Source organism: Hyla sarda, chromosome 2 (genome assembly GCF_029499605.1).
Source record: "Hyla sarda isolate aHylSar1 chromosome 2, aHylSar1.hap1, whole genome shotgun sequence".
Lineage (NCBI taxonomy): Eukaryota > Metazoa > Chordata > Amphibia > Anura > Hylidae > Hyla > Hyla sarda.
The window spans coordinates 506,505,894-506,532,383 of NC_079190.1; the positions used below are offsets into that span (position 1 = coordinate 506,505,894).

Sequence of the window (26,490 nt, forward strand, 5' to 3'; positions counted from 1 at the left end):
TGCAGAGCCCTGTGTAATGTGTACAGCACCCTGTCCTCTGTGCAGAGCCCCGTGTAATGTGTACAGCACCTTGTCCTCTGTGCAGAGCCCTGTGTAATGTGTACAGCACCCTGTCCTCTGTGCAGAGCCCTGTGTAATGTGCAGAGCCCCCTGTCCTATCTGTAGAGCCCTGTGTAATGTGTACAGCACCCTGTCCTCTGTGCAGAGCCCTGTGTAATGTATACAGCACCCTGTCCTCTGTGCAGAGCCCTGTGTAATGTATACAGCACCCCGTCCTCTGTGCAGAGCCCTGTGTAATGTGTACAGCACCCTGTCCTCTGTGCAGAGCCCCGTGTAATGTGTACAGCACCCTGTCCTCTGTGCAGAGCCCCGTGTAATGTGTACAGCACCCTGTCCTCTGTACAGAGCCCTGTGTAATGTATACAGCACCCTGTCCTCTGTGCGGAGCCCTGTGTAATGTATACAGCACCCTGTCCTCTGTGCAGAGCCCTGTGTAATGTGTACAGCACCCTGTCCTCTGTGCAGAGCCCTGTGTAATGTCTACAGCACCCTGTCCTCTGTGCAGAGCCCTATGTAATGTGTACAGCACCCTGTCCTCTGTGCAGAGCCCTGTGTAATGTATACAGCACCCTGTCCTCTGTGCAGAGCCCCGTGTAATGTGTACAGCACCCTGTCCTCTGTGCAGAGCCCTGTGTAATGTATACAGCACCCTGTCCTCTGTGCGGAGCCCTGTGTAATGTGTACAGCACCCTGTCCACTGTGCAGAGCCCTGTGTAATGTGTACAGCACCCTGTCCTCTGTGCAGAGCCCTGTGTAATGTATACAGCACACTGTCCTCTGTGCAGAGCCCTGTGTAATGTATACAGCACCCTGTCCTCTGTGCAGAGCCCTGTGTAATGTGTACAGCACCCTGTCCTCTGTGCAGAGCCCTGTGTAATGTGTACAGCACCCTGTCCTCTGTGCAGAGCCCTGTGTAATGTATACAGCACCCTGTCCTCTGTGCAGAGCCCTGTGTAATGTGTACAGCACCCTGTCCTCTGTGCAGAGCCCCGTGTAATGTGTACAGCACCCTGTCCTCTGTGTAGAGCCCCGTGTAATGTGTACAGCACCCTGTCCTCTGTGCAGAGCCCTGTGTAATGTATACAGCACCCCGTCCTCTGTGTAGAGCCCTGTGTAATGTATACAGCACCCCGTCCTCTGTGCAGAGCCCTGTGTAATGTGTCCAGCACCCTGTCCTCTGTGCAGAGCCCTGTGTAATGTATACAGCACCCTGTCCTCTGTGCAGAGCCCTGTGTAATGTGTACAGCACCCTGTCCTCTGTGCAGAGCCCTGTGTAATGTATACAGCACCCTGTCCTCTGTGCAGAGCCCTGTGTAATGTGTACAGCACCCTGTCCTCTGTGCAGAGCCCCGTGTAATGTGTACAGCACCCTGTCCTCTGTGTAGAGCCCCGTGTAATGTGTACAGCACCCTGTCCTCTGTGCAGAGCCCTGTGTAATGTATACAGCACCCCGTCCTCTGTGCAGAGCCCTGTGTAATGTGTACAGCACCCTGTCCTCTGTGCAGAGCCCTGTGTAATGTGTCCAGCACCCTGTCCTCTGTGCAGAGCCCTGTGTAATGTATACAGCACCCTGTCCTCTGTGCAGAGCCCTGTGTAATGTATACAGCACCCTGTCCTCTGTGCAGAGCCCTGTGTAATGTATACAGCACCCTGTCCTCTGTGCAGAGCCCCGTGTAATGTGTACAGCACCCTGTCCTCTGTGCAGAGCCCTGTGTAATGTATACAGCACCCTGTCCTCTGTGCAGAGCCCTGTGTAATGTGTACAGCACCCTGTCCTCTGTGCAGAGCCCTGTGTAATGTGTACAGCACCCTGTCCTCTGTGCAGAGCCCCGTGTAATGTGTACAGCACCTTGTCCTCTGTGCAGAGCCCTGTGTAATGTGTACAGCACCCTGTCCTCTGTGCAGAGCCCTGTGTAATGTGCAGAGCCCCCTGTCCTATCTGTAGAGCCCTGTGTAATGTGTACAGCACCCTGTCCTCTGTGCAGAGCCCTGTGTAATGTATACAGCACCCTGTCCTCTGTGCAGAGCCCTGTGTAATGTATACAGCACCCCGTCCTCTGTGCAGAGCCCTGTGTAATGTGTACAGCACCCTGTCCTCTGTGCAGAGCCCCGTGTAATGTGTACAGCACCCTGTCCTCTGTGCAGAGCCCCGTGTAATGTGTACAGCACCCTGTCCTCTGTACAGAGCCCTGTGTAATGTATACAGCACCCTGTCCTCTGTGCGGAGCCCTGTGTAATGTATACAGCACCCTGTCCTCTGTGCAGAGCCCTGTGTAATGTGTACAGCACCCTGTCCTCTGTGCAGAGCCCTGTGTAATGTCTACAGCACCCTGTCCTCTGTGCAGAGCCCTGTGTAATATGTACAGCACCCTGTCCTCTGTGCAGAGCCCTATGTAATGTGTACAGCACCCTGTCCTCTGTGCAGAGCCCTGTGTAATGTATACAGCACCCTGTCCTCTGTGCAGAGCCCCGTGTAATGTGTACAGCACCCTGTCCAGAGCCCTGTGTAATGTATACAGCACCCTGTCCTCTGTGCGGAGCCCTGTGTAATGTGTACAGCACCCTGTCCACTGTGCAGAGCCCTGTGTAATGTGTACAGCACCCTGTCCTCTGTGCAGAGCCCTGTGTAATGTGTACAGCACCCTGTCCTCTGTGCGGAGCCCTGTGTAATGTGTACAGCACCCTGTCCTCTGTGCAGAGCCCTGTGTAATGTGTACAGCACCCTGTCCTCTGTGCAGAGCCCCATGTAATGTGTACAGCACCCTGTCCTCTGTGCAGAGCCCTGTGTAATGTATACAGCACCCTGTCCTCTGTGCAGAGCCCTGTGTAATGTGTACAGCACCCTGTCCTCTGTGTAGAGCCCCGTGTAATGTGTACAGCACCCTGTCCTCTGTGCAGAGCCCCGTGTAATGTGTACAGCACCCTGTCCTCTGTGCGGAGCCCTGTGTAATGTGTACAGCACCCTGTCCTCTGTGCAGAGCCCTGTGTAATGTATACAGCACCCTGTCCTCTGTGCAGAGCCCTGTGTAATGTGTACAGCACCCTGTCCTCTGTACAGAGCCCCGTGTAATGTGTACAGCACCCTGTCCTCTGTGCAGAGCCCTGTGTAATGTATACAGCACCCTGTCCTCTGTGCAGAGCCCTGTGTAATATGTACAGCACCCTGTCCTCTGTGCAGAGCCCTGTGTAATGTGTACAGCACCCTGTCCTCTGTGCGGAGCCCTGTGTAATGTGTACAGCACCCTGTCCTCTGTGCAGAGCCCTGTGTAATGTGTACAGCACCCTGTCCTCTGTGCAGAGCCCCGTGTAATGTGTACAGCACCCTGTCCTCTGTGCAGAGCCCCGTGTAATGTGTACAGCACCCTGTCCTCTGTGCAGAGCCCTGTGTAATGTGTACAGCACCCTGTCCTCTGTGCAGAGCCCTGTGTAATGTATACAGCACCCTGTCCTCTGTGCAGAGCCCTGTGTAATGTGCAGAGCCCCCTGTCCTCTGTGCAGAGCCCTGTGTAATGTATACAGCACCCTGTCCTCTGTGCAGAGCCCTGTGTAATGTATACAGCACCCTGTCCTCTGTGCAGAGCCCTGTGTAATGTGTACAGCACCCTGTCCTCTGTGCGGAGCCCTGTGTAATGTGTACAGCACCCTGCCCTCTGTGTAGAGCCCTGTGTAATGTGTACAGCACCCTGTCCTCTGTGCGGAGCCCTGTGTAATGTGTACAGCACCCTGTTCTCTGTGCAGAGCCCTGTGTAATGTGTACAGCACCCTGTCCTCTGTGCAGAGCCCTGTGTAATGTATACAGCACCCTGTCCTCTGTGCAGAGCCCTGTGTAATGTGTCCAGCACCCTGTCCTCTGTGCAAAGCCCCGTGTAATGTGTACAGCACCCTGTCCTCTGTGCAGAGCCCTGTGTAATGTATACAGCACCCTGTCCTCTGTGCAGAGCCCTGTGTAATGTGTCCAGCACCCTGTCCTCTGTGCAGAGCCCTGTGTAATGTGTACAGCACCCTGTCCTCTGTGCAGAGCCCTGTGTAATGTATACAGCACCCTGTCCTCTGTGCAGAGCCCTGTGTAATGTGTACAGCACCCTGTCCTCTGTGCAGAGCCCTGTGTAATGTATACAGCACCCTGTCCTCTGTGCAGAGCCCTGTGTAATGTGTACAGCACCCTGTCCTCTGTGCAGAGCCCTGTGTAATGTGTACAGCACCCTGTCCTCTGTGCAGAGCCATGTGTAATGTGTACAGCACCCTGTCCTCTGTGCAGAGCCCCGTGTAATGTGTACAGCACCCTGTCATCTGTGCAGAGCCCTGTGTAATGTGTACAGCACCCTGTCCTCTGTGCAGAGCCCTGTGTAATGTGTACAGCACCCTGTCCTCTGTGCAGAGCCCCGTGTAATGTGTACAGCACCCTGTCCTCTGTGCAGAGCCCCGTGTAATGTGTACAGCACCCTGTCCTCTGTGCAGAGCCCTGTGTAATGTATACAGCACCCTGTCCTCTGTGCGGAGCCCTGTGTAATGTGTACAGCACCCTGTCCTCTGTGCAGAGCCCAGTGTAATGTGTACAGCACCCTGTCCTCTGTACAGAGCCCTGTGTAATGTTTACAGCCCCCTGTCCTCTGTGCAGAGCCCTGTGTAATGTGTACAGCACCCTGTCCTCTGTGCGGAGCCCTGTGTAATGTGTACAGCACCCTGTCCTCTGTGCAGAGCCCTGTGTAATGTGTACAGCACCCTGTCCTCTGTGCAAAGCCCCGTGTAATGTGTACAGCACCCTGTCCTCTGTACAGAGCCCCGTGTAATGTGTACAGCACCCTGTCCTCTGTGCAGAGCCCTGTGTAATGTATACAGCACCCTGTCCTCTGTGCAGAGCCCTGTGTAATGTGTACAGCACCCTGTCCTCTGTGCAGAGCCCTGTGTAATGTGTACAGCACCCTGTCCTCTGTGCAGAGCCCTGTGTAATGTGTACAGCACCCTGTCCTCTGTGCAGAGCCCTGTGTAATGTATACAGCACCCTGTCCTCTGTGCGGAGCCCTGTGTAATGTGTACAGCACCCTGTCCTCTGTGCAGAGCCCTGTGTAATGTATACAGCACCCTGTCCTCTGTGCAGAGCCCTGTGTAATGTGTACAGCACCCTGTCCTCTGTGCAGAGCCCTGTGTAATGTGTACAGCACCCTGTCCTCTGTGCAGAGCCCTGTGTAATGTATACAGCACCCTGTCCTCTGTGCGGAGCCCTGTGTAATGTGTACAGCACCCTGTCCTCTGTGCAGAGCCCTGTGTAATGTATACAGCACACTGTCCTCTGTGCAGAGCCCTGTGTAATGTGTACAGCACCCTGTCCTCTGTGCAGAGCCCTGTGTAATGTGTACAGCACCCTGTCCTCTGTGCAGAGCCCCGTGTAATGTGTACAGCACCCTGTCCTCTGTACAGAGCCCTGTGTAATGTGTACAGCACCCTGTCCTCTGTGCAGAGCCCTGTGTAATGTATACAGCACCCTGTCCTCTGTGCAGAGCCCTGTGTAATGTGTACAGCACCCTGTCCTCTGTGCAGAGCCCTGTGTAATGTGTACAGCACCCTGCCCTCTGTGTAGAGCCCTGTGTAATGTGTACAGCACCCTGTCCTCTGTGCGGAGCCCTGTGTAATGTGTACAGCACCCTGTTCTCTGTGCAGAGCCCTGTGTAATGTGTACAGCACCCTGTCCTCTGTGCAGAGCCCTGTGTAATGTATACAGCACCCTGTCCTCTGTGCAGAGCCCTGTGTAATGTGTCCAGCACCCTGTCCTCTGTGCAAAGCCCCGTGTAATGTGTACAGCACCCTGTCCTCTGTACAGAGCCCCGTGTAATGTGTACAGCACCCTGTCCTCTGTGCAGAGCCCTGTGTAATGTATACAGCACCCTGTCCTCTGTGCAGAGCCCTGTGTAATGTGTACAGCACCCTGTCCTCTGTGCAGAGCCCTGTGTAATGTGTACAGCACCCTGTCCTCTGTGCAGAGCCCTGTGTAATGTGTACAGCACCCTGTCCTCTGTGCAGAGCCCTGTGTAATGTATACAGCACCCTGTCCTCTGTGCGGAGCCCTGTGTAATGTGTACAGCACCCTGTCCTCTGTGCAGAGCCCTGTGTAATGTGTACAGCACCCTGTCCTCTGTGCAGAGCCCTGTGTAATGTATACAGCACCCTGTCCTCTGTGCAGAGCCCCGTGTAATGTGTACAGCACCCTGTCCTCTGTGCGGAGCCCTGTGTAATGTGTACAGCACCCTGTCCTCTGTGCAGAGCCCTGTGTAATGTATACAGCACCCTGTCCTCTGTGCAGAGCCCTGTGTAATGTGTACAGCACCCTGTCCTCTGTACAGAGCCCCGTGTAATGTGTACAGCACCCTGTCCTCTGTACAGAGCCCCGTGTAATGTGTACAGCACCCTGTCCTCTGTGCAGAGCCCTGTGTAATGTATACAGCACCCTGTCCTCTGTGCAGAGCCCTGTGTAATGTGTACAGCACCCTGTCCTCTGTGCAGAGCCCTGTGTAATGTGTACAGCACCCTGCCCTCTGTGTAGAGCCCTGTGTAATGTGTACAGCACCCTGTCCTCTGTGCGGAGCCCTGTGTAATGTGTACAGCACCCTGTCCTCTGTGCAGAGCCCTGTGTAATGTGTACAGCACCCTGTCCTCTGTGCAAAGCCCCGTGTAATGTGTACAGCACCCTGTCCTCTGTACAGAGCCCCGTGTAATGTGTACAGCACCCTGTCCTCTGTGCAGAGCCCTGTGTAATGTATACAGCACCCTGTCCTCTGTGCAGAGCCCTGTGTAATGTGTACAGCACCCTGTCCTCTGTGCAGAGCCCTGTGTAATGTGTACAGCACCCTGTCCTCTGTGCAGAGCCCTGTGTAATGTGTACAGCACCCTGTCCTCTGTGCAGAGCCCTGTGTAATGTATACAGCACCCTGTCCTCTGTGCGGAGCCCTGTGTAATGTGTACAGCACCCTGTCCTCTGTGCAGAGCCCTGTGTAATGTGTACAGCACCCTGTCCTCTGTGCAGAGCCCTGTGTAATGTATACAGCACCCTGTCCTCTGTGCAGAGCCCCGTGTAATGTGTACAGCACCCTGTCCTCTGTGCGGAGCCCTGTGTAATGTGTACAGCACCCTGTCCTCTGTGCAGAGCCCTGTGTAATGTATACAGCACCCTGTCCTCTGTGCAGAGCCCTGTGTAATGTATACAGCACCCTGTCCTCTGTGCAGAGCCCTGTGTAATGTGTACAGCACCCTGTCCTCTGTACAGAGCCCTGTGTAATGTGTACAGCACCCTGTCCTCTGTGCAGAGCCCTGTGTAATGTATACAGCACCCTGTCCTCTGTGCAGAGCCCTGTGTAATGTATACAGCACCCTGTCCTCTGTGCAGAGCCCTGTGTAATGTATACAGCACCCTGTCCTCTGTGCAGAGCCCTGTGTAATGTATACAGCACCCTGTCCTCTGTGCGGAGCCCTGTGTAATGTGTACAGCACCCTGTCCTCTGTGCGGAGCCCTGTGTAATGTGTCCAGCACCCTGTCCTCTGTGCAGAGCCCTGTGTAATGTATACAGCACCCTGTCCTCTGTGCAGAGCCCTGTGTAATGTATACAGCACCCTGTCCTCTGTGCAGAGCCCTGTGTAATGTGTACAGCACCCTGTCCTCTGTGCAGAGCCCTGTGTAATGTATACAGCACCCTGTCCTCTGTGCAGAGCCCTGTGTAATGTATACAGCACCCTGTCCTCTGTGCAGAGCCCTGTGTAATGTATACAGCACCCTGTCCTCTGTGCGGAGCCCTGTGTAATGTATACAGCACCCTGTCCTCTGTGCAGAGCCCTGTGTAATGTATACAGCACCCTGTCCTCTGTGCAGAGCCCTGTGTAATGTGTACAGCACCCTGTCCTCTGTGCAGAGCCCTGTGTAATGTGTACAGCACCCTGTCCTCTGTGCAGAGCCATGTGTAATGTGTACAGCACCCTGTCCTCTGTGCAGAGCCCCGTGTAATGTGTACAGCACCCTGTCATCTGTGCAGAGCCCTGTGTAATGTGTACAGCACCCTGTCCTCTGTGCAGAGCCCTGTGTAATGTGTACAGCACCCTGTCCTCTGTGCAGAGCCCCGTGTAATGTGTACAGCACCCTGTCCTCTGTGCAGAGCCCCGTGTAATGTGTACAGCACCCTGTCCTCTGTGCGGAGCCCTGTGTAATGTGTACAGCACCCTGTCCTCTGTGCAGAGCCCTGTGTAATGTGTACAGCACCCTGTCCTCTGTGTAGAGCCCTGTGTAATGTGTACAGCACCCTGTCCTCTGTGCGGAGCCCTGTGTAATGTGTACAGCACCCTGTCCTCTGTGCAGAGCCCCGTGTAATGTGTACAGCACCCTGTCCTCTGTGCGGAGCCCTGTGTAATGTGTACAGCACCCTGTCCTCTGTGCAGAGCCCTGTGTAATGTGTACAGCACCCTGCCCTCTGTGTAGAGCCCTGTGTAATGTGTACAGCACCCTGTCCTCTGTGCAGAGCCCTGTGTAATGTGTACAGCACCCTGTCCTCTGTGCAAAGCCCCGTGTAATGTGTACAGCACCCTGTCCTCTGTACAGAGCCCCGTGTAATGTGTACAGCACCCTGTCCTCTGTGCAGAGCCCTGTGTAATGTATACAGCACCCTGTCCTCTGTGCAGAGCCCTGTGTAATGTGTACAGCACCCTGTCCTCTGTGCAGAGCCCTGTGTAATGTGTACAGCACCCTGTCCTCTGTGCAGAGCCCTGTGTAATGTGTACAGCACCCTGTCCTCTGTGCAGAGCCCTGTGTAATGTATACAGCACCCTGTCCTCTGTGCGGAGCCCTGTGTAATGTGTACAGCATCCTGTCCTCTGTGCAGAGCCCTGTGTAATGTATACAGCACCCTGTCCTCTGTGCAGAGCCCTGTGTAATGTGTACAGCACCCTGTCCTCTGTGCAGAGCCCTGTGTAATGTGTCCAGCACCCTGTCCTCTGTGCAGAGCCCTGTGTAATGTATACAGCACCCTGTCCTCTGTGCAGAGCCCTGTGTAATGTATACAGCACCCTGTCCTCTGTGCAGAGCCCTGTGTAATGTGTACAGCACCCTGTCCTCTGTGCAGAGCCCTGTGTAATGTATACAGCACCCTGTCCTCTGTGCGGAGCCCTGTGTAATGTGTACAGCACCCTGTCCTCTGTGCAGAGCCCTGTGTAATGTATACAGCACCCTGTCCTCTGTGCAGAGCCCTGTGTAATGTGTACAGCACCCTGTCCTCTGTGCAGAGCCCTGTGTAATGTGTACAGCACCCTGTCCTCTGTGCAGAGCCCCGTGTAATGTGTACAGCACCCTGTCCTCTGTACAGAGCCCCGTGTAATGTGTACAGCACCCTGTCCTCTGTGCAGAGCCCTGTGTAATGTATACAGCACCCTGTCCTCTGTGCAGAGCCCTGTGTAATGTGTACAGCACCCTGTCCTCTGTGCAGAGCCCTGTGTAATGTGTACAGCACCCTGCCCTCTGTGTAGAGCCCTGTGTAATGTGTACAGCACCCTGTCCTCTGTGCGGAGCCCTGTGTAATGTGTACAGCACCCTGTCCTCTGTGCAGAGCCCTGTGTAATGTGTACAGCACCCTGTCCTCTGTGCAGAGCCCTGTGTAATGTATGCAGCACCCTGTCCTCTGTGCGGAGCCCTGTGTAATGTGTACAGCACCCTGTCCTCTGTGCAGAGCCCTGTGTAATGTGTACAGCACCCTGTCCTCTGTGCAGAGCCCTGTGTAATGTATACAGCACCCTGTCCTCTGTGCAGAGCCCTGTGTAATGTGTACAGCACCCTGTCCTCTGTGCAGAGCCCTGTGTAATGTGTCCAGCACCCTGTCCTCTGTGCAGAGCCCTGTGTAATGTATACAGCACCCTGTCCTCTGTGCAGAGCCCTGTGTAATGTGTACAGCACCCTGTCCTCTGTGCAGAGCCCCGTGTAATGTGTACAGCACCTTGTCCTCTGTGCAGAGCCCTGTGTAATGTGTACAGCACCCTGTCCTCTGTGCAGAGCCCTGTGTAATGTATACAGCACCCTGTCCTCTGTGCAGAGCCCTGTGTAATGTGTACAGCACCCTGTCCTCTGTGCAGAGCCCCGTGTAATGTGTACAGCACCCTGTCCTCTGTGCAGAGCCCTGTGTAATGTATACAGCACCCTGTCCTCTGTGCAGAGCCCTGTGTAATGTATACAGCACCCTGTCCTCTGTGCAGAGCCCTGTGTAATGTATACAGCACCCTGTCCTCTGTGCAGAGCCCTGTGTAATGTGCAGAGCCCCCTGTCCTATCTGTAGAGCCCTGTGTAATGTGCAGAGCCCCCTGTCCTCTGTGCAGAGCCCTGTGTAATGTGCAGAGCCCCCTGTCCTCTGTGCAGAGCCCTGTGTAATGTGCAGAGCCCCCTGTCCTCTGTGCAGAGCCCTGTGTAATGTGCAGAGCCCCCTGTCCTCTGTGCAGAGCCCTGTGTAATGTGCAGAGCCCCCTGTCCTATCTGTAGAGCCCTGTGTAATGTGCAGAGCCCCCTGTCCTATCTGTAGAGCACAGTGTCCAGGACATCCTGCATGCAGTGGAGAGCAGCTACATGACAGGCAGCAGAGCATGTTTATAGAGTGCAGGGCATCCTGTACCCCGAGCACACCCGCCCTGTACCCCGAGCACATCACCCCCCGCCCTGTACCCCGAGCACACCCGCCCTGCACCCCGAGCACACCCGCCCTGCACCCCGAGCACACCCGCCCTGACCCCGAGCACACCCGTCCTGACCCCGAGCACACCCGCCCTGACCCCGAGCACACCCGCCCTGACCCCGAGCACACCCGCCGCCCTGTACCCCGAGCACACCCCCCGCCCTGTACCCCGAGCACACCCCCCGCCCTGTACCCCGAGCACACCCCCCGCCCTGTACCCCGAGCACACCCGCCGCCCTGTACCCCGAGCACACCCGCCGCCCTGTACCCCGAGCACACCCGCAGCCTCCCGGTGACCCGATCTCCGCAGCCTCCCGCGCCCGTCCCGCTGCCGCATGTCTCAGCCCTAGGCTGCAGTTGTGACATGTGACCGGCAGAGGGCGCTGTATCTCACGGTAAAACCACTGATTGCAGCCTGAGCCCCGGCCGTCCGGGCAGGCGGGGGTGGCGGCGTCCCCGGGTTGCTCGGAGACGGCTCTGTCAATGGAGAGAGAGGGAGAAGGAGGGAACACGTGTGGAGCGGACACTCCGGAGACAGCAGTGCCCAGCACAGGGCCGGAGTATGCCCATCTGCAGCCCTGCCAGGACCAGCCCGGAGCCTTCAGTACCCGGTGCCCCCCCACAGGACAGGAGCCACTCTCTGCACACCAGCTGGCAAAGGGTTAATCTCGTGCATGCCCAGCTGCAGCCCTGCAAGGGTTAATCGTCTTCCCTGTGGAGCCAGTGCCCGCCTGCACCCTAACCTTCCTGTGTATGCCCAGCTGCAGCCCTGCAGGGGTTAATCGTGGTCCCGGTCCAGCCCGCAGTCCCCCTGGCAGTGATCTCATCCCTTGGCACCTCCGCAGATGAGCTCAGTCTGGTGCCCTGCAGCGGGTGATCGGGTGTAGTGTGGACCCCGCAGCGCCCCCCAGCTCCAGGTGGCTCGTGTGCGCATCCTCCCTGGAGTTGGTGCAGGATCCTCCTTACTCCGGGATTCCAGGGATCCAGTGGATCGCAGCCCATGCTCTGCCCAGCTGGCACACAGGGCTCCTCACCCATGCGCTGTGGATTGTGCTGCTGGAGTATTTAGGGACCCCCGGGCACAGGTGCCCCCTGCAGGATGAGGAGGAGGACGGGATCTTGGGGGATCTGCCTGGTCCTGGGCGCAGTGACTGCTCTGAGAGGTGAGTGATGCCCGGGGACTGGGTGCACATGGCAGATGCCCATTGTCTGCTGCTGCTGTATAGACGTGTGTCTGCCCGGTATAGGGGGCTGCTGTCACATGACCAGGTGTCTGTACACGAGGGGCCCCCAACACTGCAGCCCCCAAAACGGGCGACTTGTCTCAGTGTGGATGAGGCTACATGCGATATCTGGGGACAGGAGGATCCTTTGTGTGCAACACATTTACAGGGAGAGATAGATAGATAGATAGATAGATAGATAGATAGATAGATAGATATGAGATAGATAGATAGATAGATAGATAGATATGAGATAGATAGATATGAGATAGATAGATAAATAGATATGAGATAGATAGATAGATAGATAGATATGAGATAGATAGATAGATAGATAGATAGATAGAAAGATAAATAGATAGATATGAGATAGATAGATAGATAGATAGATATGAGATAGATAGATAGATATGAGATAGATAGATAGATATGAGATAGATAGATAGATAGATATATAGATAGATAGATATGAGAGAGATAGATAGATAGATATGAGATAGATAGATAGATATGAGATAGATAGATATGAGATAGATAGATATGAGAGAGATAGATAGATAGATATGAGATAGATAGATATGAGATAGATAGATATGAGATAGATATGAGATAGATAGATAGATATGAGATAGATAGATATGAGAGATAGATAGATATGATATGAGATAGATAGATATGAGATAGATAGATATGAGATAGATAGATGGATATGAGATAGATAGATGGATATGAGATAGATAGATAGATATGAGATAGATAGATAGGAGATAGATAGATAGATATGAGATAGATAGATAGATATGAGATAGATAGATAGATAGATATGAGATAGATAGATATAAGATAGATAGATAGATATGAGATAGATAGATAGATAGATAGATATGAGATAGATAGATAGATAGATATGAGATAGATAGATAGATATGAGATAGATAGATAGATATGAGATAGATAGATATGAGATAGATAAATAGATAGATATGAGATAGATAAATAGATAGATATGAGATAGATAAATAGATAGATAGATAGATAGATATGAGAGAGATAGATATGAGATATATAGATTATGGACATATAGGAGATCATTGCCTTGTACACTATTGTTTCTTGGTCACTGTGCAGATTTGTCGCCTTCCTCAGATTTTCCGTCCACATTGTGGATATTTCCGTACACTGTTGTATTGTGAGGTCTCGGTTGTTCTGGACCCTCGTGTTCTCCTCCATGTCATCCAGTATACACTGAGGCCCCCGCCTGGAGTAGGTGTTATATATGAATGGTGTATGATATGTATAGTCCCCCCCATGGATGGTTCCTGTAGGCGTCCTGTCCTGTCCGTGTCGCCCCCATCTATCATTCTTCTTTATTATGTTTGGTCACATGTTACACTTCATGTTCTTTCTGTTTTATCTTTGTTACTTTTTTGCTGTTTTGCTGTGTGCTGGCGGTCAGCAGGTCTTCTTAGTATATACTGTATACTGTTGTATCTGGGGTGTTGGCCCAATAAGACCCTCACAACCCACAGTCATCTGAGCGCCCCTTCCTAAAATGAAGGCTGATGACCCCGGGTGGGGCTTTTCTTATTTCCAGTGACCGGCTGCCATCTTGGTATTATAATGGGAAATACTAATATGTGGTTCTCATGGAAAGGATTGGGTGACCATGGAAGACATGATATACATAGAGATAATTACTTCCAAAATAGCACCACCCCTGTCCTCAGGTTGTATGTGGTATTACAACTTGGCTCCATTAAAGGGGTACTCCGGTGGAAAGCTACTGGTACACTACTATTGATGTGCATGCACTGGTTTTGCAAGGTGCTATTAAGAAGAAAGAAACAACATCAGCACCGCAAGGCAGAGGTTCAGACTAGACGGGCCAAATGGTTCTGATCTGCCGACACGTTCTATGTTTCTAAGTTACATTACAAAAGCAGCCCAAGTCTAAGCAGTGAATTGCTGCTGAAGATGATGACAGGCTAAAGGAAGGGTAAAGATGGGATCATAGTCAGAAGGCAGAACTGTGTCACCAGAAACAGCTGCCCTGAACTTTATGGATTGTCAGTGATAAGAGGGAATCCTTGATTTACCTTTCAAGATAGCGTTAATCCTGCGGAGGAGGAGACAGGCTCAGGAAGCCTGAACACATTGCAGATCACGGAGTCTGCCCTACTTAAAGGGGTACTCCATGGAAAATGTTCTTTTTTTTTTTTTTAAATCAACTGGTGCCAGAAAGTTAAACAGATTTCTAAATGACTTCTATTAAAAAATCTCAATCCTTCCAGTACTTATTAGCTGCTGAATACTACCGAGGAAATTATTTTCTTTATGGAACACAGAGCTCTCTGCTGACATCACGAGCACAGTGCTCTCTGCTGACATCTCTGTCCATTTTAGGAACTGTCCAGAGCAGCATTTGTTTTCTATGGGAATTTTCTCCTACTCTGGACAGTTCTTAAAATGGACAGAGGTGTCAGCAGAGAGCACTGTGCTCGTGATGTCAGCAGAGAGCTCTGTGTTCCAAAAAGAAAAGAATTTCCTCTGTAGTATTCAGTAGCTAATAAGTACTAATAAGTAAGTAATCCTTCCAGTACTTATTAGCTGCTGAATACTACCGAGGAAATTATTTTCTTTTTGGAACACAGAGCTCTCTGCTGACATCACGAGCACAGTGCTCTCTGCTGACATCTCTGTCCATTTTAGGAACTGTCCAGAGCTGCACTTCTTTTTTTCTATGGGGATTTTCTCCTACTCTGGACAGTTCTTAAAATGGACAGAGGTGTCAGCAGAGAGCACTGTGCTCGTGATGTCAGCAGAGAGCTCTGTGTTCCAAAAAGAAAAGAATTTCCTCTGTAGTATCCAGCAGCTAATGAGTACTGGAAGGTTTATGATTTTTTTAATAGACGTGACGTCATAGCCCCGCCCCTCGTGACATCACACCCCGCCCCCTCAATGCAAGTCTATGGGAGGGGCGTGATGACTGTCACGCCCCTCCCATAGACTTGCATTGAGGGGCAGGGTGTGACAGCATGATGGGGCATGGCTATGGCGTCACGAGCGCCCGACATCGACTCCAGTGTTAGGAACAGTTTGTTCCAAACGCTGAGCAGCGGAGTACCCCTTTAAGATCGTGATCATGGTGACTCATAGAGAGAAACCCCCAACTATGACATCTCCCCGCAGGAAGGTCTATTGGTCCATCAAATGGGTATTGTTTAGGACCCAGAAGCGCCGTCTCCTGCAGTTTTGGGCCCCACAATATAAGAGCATCAGAAACAGTAGTAATGTAGTCAGCAGTGACTATATATGGTCCTTGTGTACACAGTATATATGTTATCTGACCGCTCTATCTGTATACTGGTATATACCACTCACTGGGGGACATTTATCAATGTTGGTGGACGGGAGAATAGATTTTACCCCTGTTTGCTTGGTGTATTTTTTGCAGAGTTTCTCAAAATTTACCAAAATTTGCACAGGACTTGATAAATTCTGCCCGATGAGAAACCAATGAGCTGCATAGATCGGTGTAATCTTTGTGCTCTGGAATCTGACACATTGTATGTGTCCTATTAGGTGCTGTACGATTGCAAAAAAAGAAAAAATAATTCTACATTTATTTTGCGCAAATAATAAATTCAGCTCCACTGCAAAAACTGGTGAATGGTGAACCAAAGAGTAGACGACTTTGAAAGATCTTCTATCAGAAATTGCGCAAAAAAAACATTTGCGGGGACATAAAGAACATTAAAGTGATGTAAATGATAAATGTCCCATAGAAGCTTTAACTAATGTGACGAGAAGATAGAAACATGAGAAGAACTGATAGTAACAAATACCCGTGTGATGATGGTCTCCAGACAATAACAGATAATATATAAATACTGATATAAAATATGATAGATAGATATGAGATAGATAGATATGAGATAGATAGATATGAGATAGATAAATAGATAGATAGAGAGAGAGAGATAGATAGATATGAGATAGATAGATAGATATGAGATAGATAGATTGATATGAGACAGATAGATATGAGACAGATAGATATGAGATAGATAGATATGAGATAGATAGATAGATATGAGATAGATAGATAGATATGAGATAGATAGATATGAGATAGATAGATTGATATGAGACAGATAGATATGAGACAGATAGATATGAGATAGATAGATAGATATGAGATAGATAGATAGATAGATATGAGATAGATAGATAGATAGATATGAGATAGATAGATATGAGATAGATAGATATGAGATAGATAGATATGAGATAGATAGATATGAGATAGATAGATAGATAGATATGAGATAGATAGATAGATAGATAGATATGAGATAGATAGATAGATAGATATGAGATAGATAGATAGATATGAGATAGATAGATAGATATGAGATAGATAGATATGAGATAGATAGATAGATAGATAGATAGATAGGAGATAGATAGATAGATAGATAGATATATAGATATGAGAGAGAGAGATAGATATGAGATAGATATGAGATAGATAGATAGATATGAGATAGATAGATAGATAGATATGAGATAGATAGATATGAGATAGATAGATATGAGATAGATAGATAGATATGAGATAGATAGATAGATATGAGAGAGATAGATAGATATGAGATAGATAGATATGAGATAGATAGATAGATAGATAGATAGATAGGAGATAGATAGATAGATATGAGATAGATAGATAGATAGATATACACATATCCAGGTTTATAGATGGTATCTTACCCTTTTCAGTAGGGCCCTATGGGTGATATATCCGGCTGTATACAGTGACGTCCATCACAGGTGTCTGTCAGGTTATATTTTGGGAGTGTTATGCAGTTTGTACCCAGAGACCATTATATTTACCACATATCAGCTGTGGGTTTGTAAACTTCAGGGGAGATTTATCACAACTTGTGCAGAGGAGAAGTTGCCCATAACAACCAATCAGATCGCTGCTTTCATTTTTCAGAGGCCTTTTGAAAAGTGACCTGATTGGTTGCTATGGGCAACTGCACCATCCTCCCTCTACACAGGTTGTAATGAGTCTCCCCCAACATTCCTAAATTGTTTCAATTCAAAAATGACTTTTGTCTGATGACATTGATGGGAGCTGATCTACTGAGCGGTATGAAAGAGATTTACGGTCAGCAAAATGGCGAACAACAGTGCGGTATGTAAGAATGAAGGGGAACGATGACACTTTAGTACTAAGGGCAAAAGACAATGACACTTGGGGTACAGGATGATAACACTTGGGGTACAGGATGATAACACTTGGGGTACAGGATGATGACACTTGGGGTACAGGATGATAACACTTGGGGTACAGGATAATAACACTTGGGGTACAAGATAATGACACTTGGGGTACAGGATGATAACACTTGGGGTACAGGATGATAACACTTGGGGTACAGGATGATATCACTTGGGGTACAGGATAATAACACTTGGGGTACAGGATGATAACACTTGGGGTACAGGATGATAACACTTGGGGTACAGGATAATAACACTTGGGGTACAGGATGATAACACTTGGGGTACAGGATGATAACACTTGGGGTACAGGATGATATCACTTGGGGTACAGGATGATATCTCTTGGGGTACAGGATGATGACACTTGGGGTACAGGATAATAACACTTGGGGTACAGGATGATATCTCTTGGGGTACAGGATGATATCTCTTGGGGTACAGGATGATATCTCTTGGGGTACAGGATGATGACACTTGGGGTACAGGATAATAACACTTGGGGTACAGGATGATGACACTTGGGGTACAGGATGATAACACTTGGGGTACAGGATGATGACACTTGGGGTACAGGATGATGACACTTGGGGTACAGGATGATGACACTTGGGGTACAGGATGATAACACTTGGGGTACAGGATGATGACACTTGGGGTACAGGATAATAACACTTGGGGTACAGGATGATAACATTTGGGGTACAGGATAATAACACTTGGGGTACAGGATGATAACACTTGGGGTACAGGATGATATCTCTTGGGGTACAGGATGATAACACTTGGGGTACAGGATGATAATACTTGGGGTACAGGATGATGACACTTGGGGTACAGGATAATGACACTTGGGGTACAGGATGATAACACTTGGGGTACAGGATGATAACACTTGGGGTACAGGATAATAACACTTGGGGTACAGGATGATAACACTTGGGGTACAGGATGATATCTCTTGGGGTACATGATGATAACACTTGGGGTACAGGATAACACTTGGGGTACAGGATGATATCACTTGGGGTACAGGATGATAACACTCAGGGTACAGGAAGATGATACTTGGGGTACAGGATAATGACACTTGGGGTACAGGATGATAACACTTGGGGTACAGGATAATAACACTTGGGGTACAGGATAATGACACTTGGGGTACAGGATGATGACACTTGGGGTACAGGATGATAACACTTAGGGTACAGGATAACACTCGGGGTACAGGATGATGACACTTGGGGTACAGGATAATAACACTTGGGGTACAGGATGATGACACTTGGGGTACAGGATAATAACACTTGGGGTACAGGATGATGACACTTGGGGTACAGGATAATAACACTTGGGGTACAGGATGATGACACTTGGGGTACGGGATGATAACACTTGGGGTACGGGATGATAACACTTGGGGTACAGGATGATAACACTTGGGGTACAGGATGATATCACTTGGGGTACAGGATAATAACACTTGGGGTACAGGATGATGACACTTGGGGTACAGGATGATGACACTTGGGGTACAGGATAATAACACTTGGGGTACAGGATGATGACACTTGGGGTACAGGATGATAACACTTGGGGTACGGGATGATAACACTTGGGGTACAGGATGATATCACTTGGGGTACAGGATGATGACACTTGGGGTACAGGATAATAACACTTGGGGTACAGGATGATGACACTTGGGGTACGGGATGATAACACTTGGGGTACGGGATGATAACACTTGGGGTACAGGATGATAACACTTGGGGTACAGGATGATATCACTTGGGGTACAGGCAATAATCACCTCTAGCAGCCTCCTATAACAATAGACTTTACCTGCACAGTCTGTTCTACTTGCTGTGATTTACGGGGCCCTCGGGGGGCGCTCTCTCTGCTTCTCCTAATTGGGTTGGTAATTTAGGAGCTGCTCAGTAATGAGTTATGTGGTTAAGGACCATTGAAGACAGTGACACCTACTCGATAAGAGAGAGAAACAGCTCAGCTCCATGTGATGAGACGCGTCAGGATCTGAATCAGCAGTGCGGGCAAAGGGTTAACATCCTGGAATAATTAGCTGGAATGGATGGAGCTGGTGGGGGGGGGGGGGGGGGGGGTAGCGCTAATAGCCTGCACCGCCGGGGGGGGGGGGGGGGGACACATGGGGAGACCCCGCCACCCAGGACCACTGGAGGGACACAATGTAACAGCTCACATGTATCTCTTGTATATTTGTATTCTTAACCCTTTACAGTTCAGGCAGTTTTTATTTATTTTTTTTACACAAATTTAGGTAAATATAAAATTTCTTTACATTAAAAATAAAAAACTGCCCAAACAAACATGATTCGAAAAATGTTGTAAATCTGTAATAAAGTACCGTTTGTTATTATTTATTATGGCGGTTCTATGGCATGGGAAAGTGCAGGTAATGGCGGGTATATCTGCCAAACACTGACCCCCATCCTCTTCCCCCAAAAAGTGCAGCGTATCTAAAAAAAATAGCCCTGATAGTGACGCACTGTATGCTACAAAAGCGTGTTAGGGTGTATTTTTTATTTTATTTATTCAGTCATTTATTTCATTGATTTATTTTATTTATTTATTTAAAATGTTGTTGTTGTGAATTTTTTTCTTTTTATTATATTCGTATTGTTTTTTATGATTTTTGTTTTTGTTATTATTATTAATATTATTTTTATTGTTTTTTATGATTTTTGTTTTTGTTGTTATTATTAATATTATTTTTATAGTTTTTTATGATTGTTGTTATTATTATTTTTATTTTATTTTGTTATTATTTTTTTTCTTTTTATTACATTTTTATAGTTTTTTTTAATGATTTTTGTTGTTGTTGTTATTAATTATTTTTATTGTTTTTTATGATAGTTGTTGTTCTTGTTGTTGTTAATATTATTATTATATTTATTTTTTTATTACGACTTTTAGCTGATTTTGTGTTCTTTTAATTCATAGCCAGCAATTAATATTTTTGCCATCACATTAGGACAGATACATGGTTATTGTCCTGTATTATATTAAATTATAGCCAGGACCCCGATACCCTCAACCAGACACAAGCCCCCCCCCCTATGATGTCATCTGTCCCCCCCCCCTTGACATGGTCAATAAAGATGGCGACGATCTAATAACCTCTGACCCCCACAATGAGGACGTTCTATGCAAATCCGAAAAATTGTAACCACATCCCATCTGGATGATGCCGGACTCTGTAGAACCCTCTTTCGTGACACGTCTGCGGGACACGCTGAGAAACACGCCCAACATAGAGATCACACCTGATATGAACTCGGTGAGGCCTCAAAAGAGCATAAACATGTGTTTCCCCAAACAAGGTGCCTCCAGCTGTTGCAAAACTACCAAAGGCTGTCCTGCCATGCTGGCAGTTGTAGCTTTGCAACAGCTGGAGGCACCCTGGTTATGCAACACCGGTATAAGATGTGTTTAGGAAGCTGAACACATTTCTTTCACAGTATTCAGCTTCCTTGTATTATAGTGTGTCCCAACCAGTCTGCCTCCAGCTGTTGCAAAACTACAACACCCAGCATGCCCGGACAGCCGTTGGCTGTCCGGGCATGCTGGGAGTTGTAGTTTAGCAACAGCTGGAGGCACCTTGGTTGAAAAACACTGTCAAAAACTATCAATATAATCGTGTATTCTGGAGAAATATTCACACATCAGGTTTTGTTTAGTGCGGAATGAATTCGTTTTATTTTTTATTTTATTTTTTGCTTTTTGTTTGTTTTCCTAATTTATTGTGAATATTTAAATTGTTTGTAAATATTATGTCGATAAAATCACAATATGGAGAACAAAAGAGTTGTCACAAATGTAGCCGAGATTAATGTATCAAGACCGGTGTTTGTAACAATGTGAAGCAGATTCCATATGGAATGTATCTATATCAGTCTATGGGGACATTATATGGTCAGTGTATGGGGACATTATATGGTCAGTGTATGGGGACATTATATGATCAGTGTATGAGGACATTATATGATCAGTGTATGAGGACATTATATGATCAGTGTATGGGGACATTATATGATCAGTGTATGGGGACATTATATGATCAGTGTATAGGGACATTATATGATCAGTGTATAGGGACATTATATGATCAGTGTATGGGGACATTATATGATCAGTTTATGAGGACATTATATGATCAGTGTATGAGGACATTATATGATCAGTGTATGAGGACATTATATGATCAGTGTATGGGGACATTATATGATCAGTCTATGGGGACATTATATGATCAGTGTATGGGGACATTATATGATCAGTGTATGAGGACATTATATGGTCAGTCTATGAGGACATTATATGATCAGTGTATGGGGACATTATATGATCAGTGTATGGGGACATTATATGATCAGTGTATGAGGACATTATATGGTCAGTGTATGAGGACATTATATGATCAGTGTATGAGGACATTATATGGTCAGTGTATGAGGACATTATATGGTCAGTGTATGAGGACATTATATGATCAGTGTATGGGGACATTATATGATCAGTGTATGAGGACATTATATGATCAGTGTATGAGGACATTATATGATCAGTGTATGAGGACATTATATGATCAGTGTATAAGGACATTATATGATCAGTGTATGGGGACATTATATGATCAGTGTTTGGGGACATTATATGGTCAGTGTATGGGGACATTATATGATCAGTGTATGAGGACATTATATGATCAGTGTATGGGGACATTATATGATCAGTGTATGAGGACATTATATGATCAGTGTATGGGGACATTATATGATCAGTGTATGAGGACATTATATGATCAGTGTAGGGGGACATTATATGGTCAGTGTATGGGGACATTATATGGTCAGTGTATGAGGACATTATATGATCAGTGTATGAGGACATTATATGATCAGTGTATGGGGACATTATATGATCAGTGTATGAGGACATTATATGATCAGTGTATGGGGACATTATATGATCAGTCTATGGGGACATTATATGATCAGTCAATGGGGACATTATATGATCAGTCTATGAGGACATTATATGATCAGTCTATGAGGACATTATATGATCAGTGTATGGGGACATTATATGATCAGTGTATGAGGACATTATATGATCAGTCTATGAGGACATTATATGATCAGTGTATGGGGACATTATATGATCAGTGTATGAGAACATTATATGGTCAGTGTATGGGGACATTATATGATCAGTGTATGAGGACATTATATGATCAGTCTATGAGGACATTATATGATCAGTGTATGGGGACATTATATGATCAGTCTATGGGGACATTATATGATCAGTCTATGAGGATATTATATGATCAGTGTATGAGGACATTATATGATCAGTGTATGAGGACATTATATGGTCAGTGTATGGGGACATTATATGATCAGTGTATGGGGACATTATATGATCAGTCTATGGGGACATTATATGATCAGTCTATGGGGACATTATATGGTCAGTGTATGAGGACATTATATGGTCAGTGTATGGGGACATTATATGATCAGTGTATGGGGACATTATATGATCAGTCTATGGGGACATTAAATGATCAGTCTATAGGGACATTATATGATCAGTGTATGAGGACATTATATGATCAGTCTATGAGGACATTATATGATCAGTGTATGAGGACATTATATGATCAGTGTATGAGGACATTATATGGTCAGTGTATGGGGAAATTATATGGTCAGTGTATGAGGACATTATATGATCAGTGTATGGGGACATTATATGATCAGTGTATGAGGACATTATATGATCAGTGTATGGGGACATTATATGATCAGTGTATGAGGACATTATATGATCAGTGTATGGGGACATTATATGATCAGTGTATGGGGACATTATATGATCAGTGTATGGGGACATTATATGATCAGTGTATGGGGACATTATATGATCAGTGTATGAGGACATTATATGATCAGTGTATGAGGACATTATATGATCAGTGTATGGGGACATTATATGATCACTGTATGGGGACATTATATGATCAGTGTATGGGGACATTATATGATCAGTGTATGGGGACATTATATGATCAGTGTATGGGGACATTATATGATCAGTGTATGGGGACATTATATGATCAGTATATGGGGACATTATATGATCAGTGTATGAGGACATTATATGGTCAGTGTATGGGGACATTATATGGTCAGTGTATGGGGACATTATATGATCAGTGTATGGGGACATTATATGATCAGTGTATGAGGACATTATATGATCAGTGTATGGGGACATTATATGATCAGTGTATGAGGACATTATATGATCAGTGTATGAGGACATTATATGGTCAGTGTATGAGGACATTATATGATCAGTGTATGAGGACATTATATGATTAGTGTATGGGGACATTATATGATCAGTGTATGGGGACATTATATGATCAGTGTATGGGGACATTATATGATCAGTGTATAGGGACATTATATGATCAGTGTATGGGGACACTATATGATCAGTGTATGAGGACATTATATGATCACTGTATGGGGACATTATATGATCAGTGTATAGGGACATTATATGATCAGTCTATGAGGACATTATATGATCAGTGTATGGGGACATTATATGATCAGTGTATGGGGACATTATATGATCAGTGTATGGGGACATTATATGATCAGTGTATGGGGACATTATATGATCAGTGTATGGGGACATTATATGGTCAGTGTATGGGGACATTATATGATCAGTGTATGGGGACATTATATGATCAGTGTATGGGGACATTATATGATCAGTGTATGAGGACATTATATGATCAGTGTATGGGGACATTATATGCTCAGTGTATGGGGACATTATATGATCAGTCTATAGGGATATTATATGATCAGTGAATGGGGACATTATATGCTCAGTGTATGGGGACATTATATGATCAGTCTATAGGGACATTATATGAGCAGTGTATGAGGACATTATATGGTCAGTGTATGAGGACATTATATGATCAGTGTATGGGGACATTATATGATCAGTGTATGGGGACATTATATGATCAGTGTATGGGGACATTATCTGGTCAGTGTATGAGGACATTATATGATCAGTGTTTGGGGACATTATATGATCAGTGTATGGGGACATTATATGATCAGTGTATGAGGACATTATATGAGCAGTGTATGAGGACATTATATGATCAGTCTATGAGGACATTATATGATCAGTCTATGAGGACATTATATGATCAGTCTATGAGGACATTATATGATCAGTGTATGAGGACATTATATGATCAGTGTATGAGGACATTATATGATCAGTGTATGAGGACATTATATGATCAGTGTATGAGGACATTATATGGTCAGTGTATGGGGAAATTATATGGTCAGTGTATGAGGACATTATATGATCAGTGTATGGGGACATTATATGATCAGTGTATGAGGACATTATATGATCAGTGTATGAGGACATTATATGATCAGTGTATGGGGACATTATATGATCAGTGTATGAGGACATTATATGATCAGTGTATGGGGACATTATATGATCAGTGTATGGGGACATTATATGATCAGTGTATGGGGACATTATATGATCAGTGTATGGGGACATTATATGATCAGTGTATGAGGACATTATATGATCAGTGTATGAGGACATTATATGTTCAGTGTATGGGGACATTATATGATCAGTGTATGGGGACATTATATGATCAGTGTATGGGGACATTATATGATCAGTGTATGGGGACATTATATGATCAGTGTATGAGGACATTATATGATCAGTGTATGGGGACATTATATGATCAGTGTATGGGGACATTATATGATCAGTATATGGGGACATTATATGATCAGTGTATGAGGACATTATATGGTCAGTGTATGGGGACATTATATGATCAGTGTATGGGGACATTATATGATCAGTGTATGGGGACATTATATGATCAGTGTATGGGGACATTATATGATCAGTGTATGAGGACATTATATGATCAGTGTATGGGGACATTATATGATCAGTGTATGAGGACATTATATGGTCAGTGTATGAGGACATTATATGGTCAGTGTATGAGGACATTATATGATCAGTGTATGAGGACATTATATGATTAGTGTATGGGGACATTATATGATCAGTGTATGGGGACATTATATGATCAGTGTATGAGGACATTATATGATCAGTGTATGAGGACATTATATGATCAGTGTATGGGGACATTATATGATCAGTGTATGAGGACATTATATGATCAGTGTATGGGGACATTATATGATCAGTGTATGGGGACATTATATGATCAGTGTATGGGGACATTATATGATCAGTGTATGGGGACATTATATGATCAGTGTATGAGGACATTATATGATCAGTGTATGAGGACATTATATGTTCAGTGTATGGGGACATTATATGATCAGTGTATGGGGACATTATATGATCAGTGTATGGGGACATTATATGATCAGTGTATGGGGACATTATATGATCAGTGTATGGGGACATTATATGATCAGTGTATGGGGACATTATATGATCAGTGTATGGGGACATTATATGATCAGTATATGGGGACATTATATGATCAGTGTATGAGGACATTATATGGTCAGTGTATGGGGACATTATATGATCAGTGTATGGGGACATTATATGATCAGTGTATGGGGACATTATATGATCAGTGTATGGGGACATTATATGATCAGTGTATGGGGACATTATATGATCAGTGTATGGGGACATTATATGATCAGTGTATGGGGACATTATATGATCAGTCTATAGGGACATTATATGAGCAGTGTATGAGGACATTATATGGTCAGTGTATGAGGACATTATATGATCAGTGTATGGGGACATTATATGATCAGTGTATGGGGACATTATATGATCAGTGTATGGGGACATTATCTGGTCAGTGTATGAGGACATTATATGGTCAGTGTATGGGGAAATTATATGGTCAGTGTATGAGGACATTATATGATCAGTGTATGGGGACATTATATGATCAGTGTATGAGGACATTATATGATCAGTGTATGGGGACATTATATGATCAGTGTATGGGGACATTATATGATCAGTGTATGGGGACATTATATGATCAGTGTATGGGGACATTATATGATCAGTGTATGGGGACA

The 26,490-nt window shown here is 46.4% G+C and overlaps 1 protein-coding gene across 1 annotated transcript in view; it reads left to right on the forward strand.

Moving 5' to 3' along the window:
• Positions 1–11,117: 11,117 nt before the first annotated feature.
• IGSF11 (immunoglobulin superfamily member 11) overlaps positions 11,118–26,490 on the forward strand; it is a 317,231-nt gene continuing 301,858 nt past the window's right edge. The window contains exon 1 of the mRNA XM_056559906.1: positions 11,118–11,911. Coding sequence (XP_056415881.1) covers positions 11,848–11,911 — 64 coding nt within the window. The 5' untranslated portion in view covers positions 11,118–11,847. The remainder of the gene's footprint in view (positions 11,912–26,490) is intronic.